Source organism: Sardina pilchardus, chromosome 17 (genome assembly GCF_963854185.1).
Source record: "Sardina pilchardus chromosome 17, fSarPil1.1, whole genome shotgun sequence".
In the NCBI taxonomy this organism is placed as follows: Eukaryota; Metazoa; Chordata; class Actinopteri; order Clupeiformes; family Clupeidae; genus Sardina; species Sardina pilchardus.
Window position 1 is genome coordinate 12,549,794 of NC_085010.1, and position 10,000 is coordinate 12,559,793.

Sequence of the window (10,000 nt, forward strand, 5' to 3'; positions counted from 1 at the left end):
TAAAAACAACAGACAGCCAGACAGACAGACATGGTTTTGTACATGCTAGTCTACCCCCATCTCAAAGCCAGACATATTAAAAACAACACTAAGTAGTTGTCTGGAGTATATTTTATGTCCCGGCTGTCTGCAAGGCCAGGGGGAGATTTACAGTGCCTATCTCCAATTAGACAGCCCATCATTAGCCAGGCCAGCGCGGTTGGGCATATATCACACTAGAGGTTTGCCGTATCGATCTCGCAGCTGATCTACCTTCACACACTGACACACGCACACTAGCACGCACGCACGCACGCACGCACGCACGCACGCACGCACGCACGCACGCACGCACGCAAGTACGACAAGATGAAGTGTGAGCCATGCATTTATAAATCATAACAGCACTACATACTGTAGCTTCTCTCAGATCAGCCATGCTGCTTCCGTAGACTGTGCTGTTGCAGTTAAAATAATATGGCCATCGCTGACCCTAGAACAGAGGCTACCAGGGCATCAATTCATGATTTATTAATATATATCGATTTATGGGCTAGTCCCACATGTCCTTCTGAGCGCCCTACACATTCTGTGTAAAATGTCCTAGTAAGTGTCCTACAAATTAGGAGCCAAATGTCCTAGTAAGTGTCCTATAAATTCTTACCAAAATGTTCTTCTAATGTGTACTACAAGCAATTTGCAAAAAGTCCTTCTGAGTCCTAAGGATTTTGTGTAAAATGTCCCAGTAAATGTCCTACAAATTCTGTCTCAGGCTGCAACCTCCACATTTTCTCTATCCTGCTTCCGTTACAAATCTGCGGGGCCCAATCACAAACTGGCTGATCCACTCAGCACACCTGGATCATGGGTTTGATTGGTTGAAGGACTATCCAAATGTGTACAGAGTCAATTTAATATGGCCGTTGACCACACCTCTTGTGCAGAGTAAAATATAGAGCAGACTCCCCCAGACTGATGTTCAATCTTAAAAGATACTACTTTATGTCCAAATAATGTGTTTTGAAGCCTCGAATACTCAGGTTCCCCTGATATTGTGTAGATCACAAGAGCTGTTTGAGTACATGTACAGTACTGTATGAGATGAGATCACAACAACACACACACACACACACACACACACACACACACACACACACACACACACACACACACACACACACACACACACACACACACACACACACAATGACGGATACCACACACACACACACACACACACACACACACACAATGACGGATACCAGACACACACACACACACACACACACACACACACACACACACACACACACACACACAAACACAATGACAGATACCACGCACATAAAGCACACACACACACACACACACACACACACACACACACACACACACACACACACACACACACTGACCACCAGGTCCAGGAGCTGTGAGTTGGTGTCCCTCTTGTGTCTGCGTGGGCGCGTCGGGTGTGTGGCGGGCGCCTCCAGGAAGATCTTGTCGTCGTTGAGGATGGTGATGTTGCACCTCACGTCCCCCAGGTACGCTTCCGCCTCTCTGGCCGTCATGGCTTTGGCGAAGCCCCGGCCCTGCGGCAGCAACAAACATTTAGTGGATTTGTTTGTTTGTTTGTTTGTTTGTTTGTAGTTGTTTGTACAGTAGTTGTTGTTTGCTTGTTTGTCTGGCCGTCATGGCTTTGGCGGAGCCTCGGCCCTGCGGCAGCAACAGCAACAGCAACAAACATTTGGTGGATTTGTTTGTTTGTTTATTGTTTGTTTGTTTGTTTGTTTGTAGTTTTGTTTATTTTTCTTTTTGCATATGCAGGTAATTCATATTACTGTATGCATCATTGTTGAAATGCACTTTTATCATAAAATAACTCAATAACCCGCCCCCCCCCCCCGCCACCACCACACACACACACACACACACACACACACACACACACACACACGCACACGCACACGCACACGCACACAGCTATTCCCTCAAACTGAAAACAAGGTTTAATGCATTTTTTTTCCATCAAACTGATTAAAAACGAAAAAGAAATCACATTTCACCAATGAAAGGGACGGACTGAAAGCTTTTCAATATACCCGAGAGAGAGAGAGAGATAGAGAGAGAGGAAAGGGTGACACAGAGAGGACAAGGCGAAGAAGAGGAGGAAAGGAAAAAGGGACGAAAGAGAAAAGGAGAGGAAGAGATAATAACAGAGGAGAGGTAGGAGAGGGAACGGGCAGAAAAGTCAATTGATTCGAAGGTCTACATTAATGACATTCTTAACAAGGCCCTTTTGAAATTCATAACGAGTCAGTCGGTCGGCTTACATAATGTATGATAGCATCAAATGCAAATATGCCTCAGGCCCCAAATTTGTACTGCCTGAGTACGTCCTCTATATAACATGAGAAGTGTGATTATTAATTTAAACAAAAAGCAATTTCAAAGAATTATCCTGACTGATGTTTTAAGTCTGCTTTCCGCCTCTGTCTGTCTGTCTTAATCAATATAATGTGTGTAACCCCCCGCCCCCCCAAACACACACACACACACACACACACACACACACACACACACACACACACACACACATACACACACAGCCTCTGACAGACTGAGATGAAGTAAGGATTTCATTAGACTTCTCAAACCAGACATAGAATCTAATCATATTTGTAGACCACTGGCAAAGTTATAATAGCCTGGGCAGTTAGTGGTTATGCCTTAACGTGACTGTGTAGAATCAAAATGAATTAATAATGATGTAAAATCTATCTTCCTGTGAACACAGCACTTAAAATGGAGGGCTATAACCTTTTTTTTTTTTCATTTGTCGGTATAGCCTTCGGCTATTGTGATCCAATCAAATGACACTATTCCCTCTGCACTTCTGAAGCAACATGTTGATTGACTGGAATAGTGTACAGCGCAGTCTTGTTTACAATTTACAGAGCCGGGAGCATTTTGGACCCATACACATTAAACAGATAGCTAGAGGAACATCAGGAGAATTTCACTGAACTGAACGGAACAAAAGATATAAAAAGCATTATGGATTTTATAATCAAGGGCAGTAACTTTACACTTACGCAGATAATGCTATTTGTTGTTCAAGTTATATGTTTTGTCTTTTTAGCCTTTATTTGATAAGGCCGAGAAGATGTGTTCAGGAAATGACCTCAGGTCCAAACAGGAACCTGGGTCCGCGGTAGCAGCTAGCTGGCTAGGCTAAAACCTTATTATTACGTTTGATTCCATTCCCACTCCCGTTGGAAGTCCTCGGTCTGACTTCGGTTCGGCCCTGCCCAACTGCGGGGCCGGCCTGAGGCCGTTTGAGCCCCGGCCCTGGGCCAGCCCCAATAATGGAAAGACGTCAAGCCCGAGGCTTTACTCCAAACACCAGGGTTTTACCCCGTAGTGGAAATGCACCACCAACTTTTTCTGTCCCCAATTTGGAGGTGGAGAATTTTCAAGCCCCACCTGACCCCATTACCCTGGGAAAAAGGTAACAGTAAAATCATATTTTTCGCATTTCCTGGTTCCTATACATTTGGTACATACAGTATGCCGTCTGGGCCTTGTCAAAAAAGAAAGGCATAATGATTAAAGATAGGCATATAAAAAAAATCATACTCCTGTTCATTGTGCCCCACCTGTCCGCCCCACACTTTGACAACCACTCCCTTAAGCTGTAAGACAGTACGCGGTACGGGACGTAGGTGCCACCACGGTGCTAGGGCTCCCCCTGGCTGCGCAGGTAATATTTACAACTGCACTATCATCCGCTCATAGTATTCATTGTTGTAGTCTTTGTTTACTTAAGGTCTCCTCTCATGTTTACTGTCGTGCCATTTATTTCTACCTTAGGTCTCCTCTCCATAGTAGTATTCATTGTTGCGCGTATGGTGTGTGTGTACGTGTGTGTGTGTGTGTGTGTGTGTGTGTGTGTGTGTGTGTGTGTGTGCATGGGGGTGGGGGTCTCACCGAGACAATGATGACGCTATTCTCCGAAATGAAGGTTTTGGTGAGATTCTCAAACACGGGGTCTGGATGGTAGTGGAACCCTGTCAGCTCCACCTCCTGGTTGTCCAGCTGAATGACGGTTCTAAGGGCCTGAAGGTCATCGGACTTGCTCACTTTCGGGGAGAGGAACTCTAGAAACGAGTCGTTCTTAATATGAACATCCTCCAAAAACTGAAAAAAAAGAGGGAAAGGGAGAGGCAGAGAAAAACGGAGAGTAAAAGAGATAGAAAGAGAGACAGACAAACAGGAGGGATAAAGACAGACATGAGTACTGTAATGGTTATGATTGTCAGTATCATCAATATTTTTTCTTCCACATGTTTTCTATCACTAATCCATATGTGAGATAAAGAGAGAGAGAGAGGGAGAGAAAGAGAGAGAGAGAAAGAGAGAGAGAGAGAGAGAGAGAGAGAGAGAGAGAGAGAGAGAGAGGGAGAGGGAGAGGGGGGGCAAGAGAGAGAAGTCCTTCAAATCTGACAATCTGACAACCTGTGGGCGTTTAAACACCTGTCTTAAAACTGCCAAGACAGTTCTCCTCAGCGAGTCTCCAAGGAGCTCTCCCTCCCTCTCTCATAGCGTAATAGTTCCTGACAGTGACTGGCAGCTGAGAGCGCTGGGTGCATGTGGCAGCATGGTGCTGTACTGGGGGATTCAGCCAACTGGGCAGTGGGGTGGCTGGACAGTGGGGTGGTTGGGTTGTCAGGCACAGGGGCAATTGAGTAGTGGTGTAGTTGGATGGTTGGGTAGTGGGTAGTTGGCTTGCTGGGTAGTCAGGTACAAGGGTAAGTGGGTGGTAGGGGCAGTAGTGTACCAGTGTAGTTGGGCAGTTGAATTGTCTGGCTGTTAGCTAATGGTGCATTTAGCAAGAGTTATATTTGGTTAGCTGGATAGTTGGGTAATCAGTTGATGGTGTGGTAGGCTAGCATTACATTTGGGTAGTTGGTTAGCTGGTTAGCTGGTTAACTGGATAGTTGGGTAATCGGGTAATGGTGTGGTTAGCTAGCGTTACATTTGGGTAGTTCAGGGATGGGCAACTTTCATGACTAAGAGGGCCACATTTTTTAATCATCACCATCAGAGGACCAAATGTGGCCGCGCACTTCCGCACATCTGATGCTGCAAAATAATTCTGAATAAGAACGAAATATGTCAATTTTCATGCTCAAATGCATTTTTAACATAGACTCCCTAACAACAAATACAAATATTTTACAGCCAGTGATAATTTTCAGTGCAATTTTCAGTGCAAAGGGCTCACATAAATCACCATTCAATGATGGCACAGAACTGAAAAACAATGGCTCATCATGAAGTGCAACAAGCCTCATATTCAATGCATTTATGCTCCCACTCCATTTTTAAGAATTTATAGACATTTCCTAACGTCCATAATGAGAGTACAGATGTAACATGTAACATCCATCACATCTGTACTCTCATCCAATGCCAAAAAGTAAGCTACAGTAGGCCTACTTGCAGTCATGCATGATTTGTCTCAGCTCCCCCCCTCGACATTATCAGAATGTCAACAATTATGCGCGTCACCGTGCGTCGGGACAAATGTACCGTTTCGAAGTTTTTACCTCCACTACGCACCCAAACAATTTCGCCATCTGATATATATAGATGCTTTGCTTTGGCAAACTCAAGCGAAACAGCAAAAGACGGATTCCTGTGCAGTTCTGGCAATTAGTCGCTATTGTTAGTGTAGGCTAGCCTACTTTTGCTTTGAGGTCGGCTTGACAGCGGCCGAGAAGCTCCGTGTGTGTAGGGCAGGCTACTTCTGATAACTTTTCGCAAGGTGTTGTAGTGTAGTGGCGACTTAAGTTTAAATCTTTCATGGCTGATATAGTTTCTAGCAAAAAATCACATGGGTTTGCCTTACCATTCTATGAACAGACAATGCTTCCGATTTTGACTGAAAGGTAGCCTACGGTTTTCTAAATGAGTTTTCTACTTTTCTTCCATGTGTGCACTGTTTTTCCTCAGCGATGGTAAATGTCCGAGGGCCCGAGATGGTTTGCATAGGAGGCACTATCTATCGGCTAACAGTATAATTACAATGACAGTGCGGAAAAAAAAAAAACTAAAAAAAAACACGCATTTTTAATCACAGTAAAAATGATCATCCGCGGGCCGCACTGAGTGAGGAGGCGGGCCGCATGTGGCCCGCGGGCCGCCAGTTGCCCATCCCTGGGGTAGTTGGTTAGCTGGTTAGCTGGTTAACTGGATAGTTGGGTAATCGGGTAATGGTGTGGTTAGCTAGCGTTACATTTGTAGGTGTGTATGAGTTCCATGTGTCCATGTGTAATAGCGGGTCTCACCACGATGGAGTCACTTTTGCTGGATGTGCCATCTCCAGAGGACCGCACTTGCACCTGGGCAAGCTGGGTAAGACTGAAACCGGTTCCCTGTACCATGATGTTCCGGCCGCCACTGCAATAGTACACACACACACACACACACACACACACACACACACACACACAGAGAGAGAGAGAGAGAGAGAGAGAGAGAGAGAGAGAGAAAAGGAAACTTACTCTTACTATAAAGATACTCATATTTCTAATGTAACATAGATATGGCATAGACACAAAACATATATTGATAAAAAGAAGCGACGCTTCTCCACTATTCTATTCACAACCAACAATTCTTCTTTCTTTATTACAGTGCATGAAAATGCACTGTACTGTTCTTCCTAGGCTTCTTATTCCTCTTCTTCTTCTAACGCTCGCAATTCAGCTTCAACCGTTTAACGTAGAAACTTCATTCAAACGTTGTTGCGTAGGTCTTGCTTATGCCATGTGTGCTTTGTATTTTTCAACTTTGTAACTTTTATACTTTTTAAACTATGAATTAAAAAACGATTTCCCCATAGATTTAACATTGAGCTATTTCCCCATAGACTTAACATTGCTCATTATGACATCACGGCAGCAATTAGAATCTTACTCCAGGTGGCTGGCCACCTGGGCACCAACTGTCAGTTTCTCTGGCTTTAAGCATACAGTCTCTCAGAAGACTACATATCCTGTTAACTGTTTCCTCTGTCCACAACTGTTTCATAATAAAAGTCCTCACTGCAATAATACACTATTAAATCATTTAACCATTGAAACTACTCAACTATTGAACTGTTCAACCATTCCAACTGTCAGTTATCATCCACTATGCCTCCAGTCAACTACATGAAACCTCCATGTACCTAGCAACCAACATAGCAACCATTAAAATTAAGTGTTTATGACCGTTTCCATAGCAACCAACATGATTATACTGCAGTAACTTCTTGTTTCCTGATAGTGGCCACCATGGATACCCTAGCAACAAATGTTTCAAAATAAAAGTCCTCACTAGCAAGTTAGCTCGTTAGCATAGTTAGCATTGTTAGCATAGTTAGCATTTTTAGCATAACTGCAAAAAATCATCAACTAAGTTAGCTAATCAACCTGGTTAGCATTGTTAGCAAATTTAGCATTGTTAGCATAGTTAGCATTTTTAGCATTACTGCTAGAAATCATCGGTTAAGTTAGCTAATCAACCTGGTTAGCATTGTTAGTAAAGTTAGCATTGCTAGCGTAATTAGCATTTTTAGCGTAACTGCTAGAAATCATTAGCTAAGTTAGCTAATCAACATTTTAACATAAATAGAAATCATTAGTTAAGTTAGAACTGGAATGTTTCATCTTTAAACTGTCTACCTTCACACTATCAACTCTCTGTAAACTATGCAACCACCATGTTTATCCTAGCTACACCTTAGTAACCATATCTACATTATCTATCTATTTTTGCATTTTCATGCACTGGTAATTCCTTGGAATTGCATTTCTAGTTTAATGAAGCCATCTCGACCAGCAGCTCTATCTACAGTATGTGTGTGTTTGCGTGCAGTGCAGGTGGCCCAGCGCCAGTTGCGCCACAGCCGGGGCCACCAGCAGGTCTGATAAATACAACGTTATCATAAGTGTCTTAGCACGTGGTACAGTAGTATCTGTGGGTTGGCCATGACACTGACAACGCAACGCTTGCAACTGTACATACATTTGGCCCTGGTTTACATTTAAAGGTATACTATGCAACGTTTTTCAGTTAATCAATTCGTTCCATACTGTTATATTTGATTAAATGAGTCATTGCCGGTCGAACTGTGTTTTTTTCGGCCACCCTAGTGGTCTGTAGCGGTAGAACCACACTTGCAACTTCAGGAGACCTCGGGCACGCACCCATGCTCTACTCCAGGAAGTGTCATGTAAAGTCCCATGAAAAGGCACGGCAGACTGACCGATTGAGGAATTTTGTCAAATATACACGCGAAAGGTGTACGGGAAGCTCTGCAGAGAGATATGCAAGCATAAAACGAGCGAAAATGAAAAGTGAAAGCAAAACCGGCGATGAAATCGCCAATCCTGCATAGTTTACCTTTAAATCTTATCATGTATATAACTTTTTTTATATTAAAAATATCTTTTGATCAATGTTATCACTATATGGCATATTTGCATGATTTGCCTGTGCATGATTGGCAGAGGCATGTTTACGGAGGTTATAAAATTTCTGAAGCGGTTACTCACCACACAAAGCTGTTTTTGGGGTCTGTGGTTGTGACCTTGGGATTATCAGCGTACTGGAAGCTGTCCCTCACTTCTTTGGTCGTGTGGCTGCCATATTTGACGGTGACGGGCAGATGTTCGGTAGGGAGGCGCGGGCCAGTGTAATCGCCTGTTTTACAGATAATCACCTCCCCAAAGGACAGCCTGCAGGTGAGAGGAGGAAACACATGGGGAAGGAAGGAAAAAAGAAATCAAGGAAGAAAGAAAGAAAGAAAAGAAAGGTAGGAAGGAAGGAAGGAAGTTAAGGAAGAAAACAAGAGATCAACAAGAAATACAAAACAGCAATACATTACACACACACACACACACACACACACACACACACACACACACACACACACACACACACACACACACACACACACACACAGACAAACTCACTCACACAAAACACACACACACACACACACACTCACACACACATATAGACAAACTCACAGACACACACACACACACACACACTGGTACTCACACTGTGCAGGGCACTCCTCCTACTCCTCCTAGTCCTCCTCCTACAAGGATGCTGATGTCGTGTTGGGAGGCTGTGTCCAGGTCCTTGCCCCTGATTGTGATGTTGGTTCCCCCAGCAGCAGGCCCTTTGTTTGGGAACACACGCTCGGGCTGGGGATCCTACAGCACACAGCAGAACCACAGGACCTGTCAACTCCATGGGTACTCAGAAAGGGGCATCACACAACACATCACACACACACACACACACACACACACACACACACACACACACACACACACACACACACACACACATACTGTATAGTGAGCACTATATCCAGTGCTCACAAACAGAAGATATATACACATACACACTTGCATGCGCACACGTACCCGCACACACACAGACAAACTCTCCCATGCTCACAAAACCAGAGATCCACATACAAAAATAACACAAAAATCTGCCATGATCTTCCTGCTAGAATGATGCTGGTTCTTGTGTGTGCTTGTGAGTGCGCACGTGTGTGTGTGTGTGTGTGTGCGCACTTGTATGTGTGTGTGTGTGTGTGTGTGTGTGTGTGTGTGTGTCTGCGTACGTGTGCCCGCTGCACACACACACAGCAGCGCTGCATTTGCTGAGCAAATAATCGTGTCTCTTCCATCAGCTGCGGAGAAACCAAAACAAAAGGCTTCCTGCCCCGTCCCCACTGGAGATAATGGAAACGGAGCTAAATAAATAAGGCAGGACCGTTGGACGCCTCCCTCCTCCAACACGCCGCCGCCGTCGCCGAGCGCCTTTGATCAAATAGGAGCGCTTGAAATTAGAAAAGGCCTTTTATCTCCGCAGACAGAGCCTTGCGTGATTGGAGCCTCGCGTCTGAGGCGGCGGAGGAGGAAGAGGCTATAGATGCCAACGATTT

At 44.3% G+C, this 10,000-nt stretch overlaps 1 protein-coding gene across 2 annotated transcripts in view; it reads right to left on the reverse strand.

Moving 5' to 3' along the window:
- plxnb2a.1 (plexin b2a, tandem duplicate 1) overlaps positions 1–10,000 on the reverse strand; it is a 179,244-nt gene that overhangs the window by 30,704 nt on the left and 138,540 nt on the right. For both annotated transcript variants that reach the window (XM_062518614.1, XM_062518613.1), the window contains exons 18-22: positions 9,097–9,254; positions 8,586–8,768; positions 6,333–6,444; positions 3,970–4,179; positions 1,395–1,571 (exon numbers count right to left, since the gene is read on the reverse strand). In XM_062518614.1, coding sequence (XP_062374598.1) covers positions 1,395–1,571; positions 3,970–4,179; positions 6,333–6,444; positions 8,586–8,768; positions 9,097–9,254 — 840 coding nt within the window. The remainder of the gene's footprint in view (positions 1–1,394; positions 1,572–3,969; positions 4,180–6,332; positions 6,445–8,585; positions 8,769–9,096; positions 9,255–10,000) is intronic.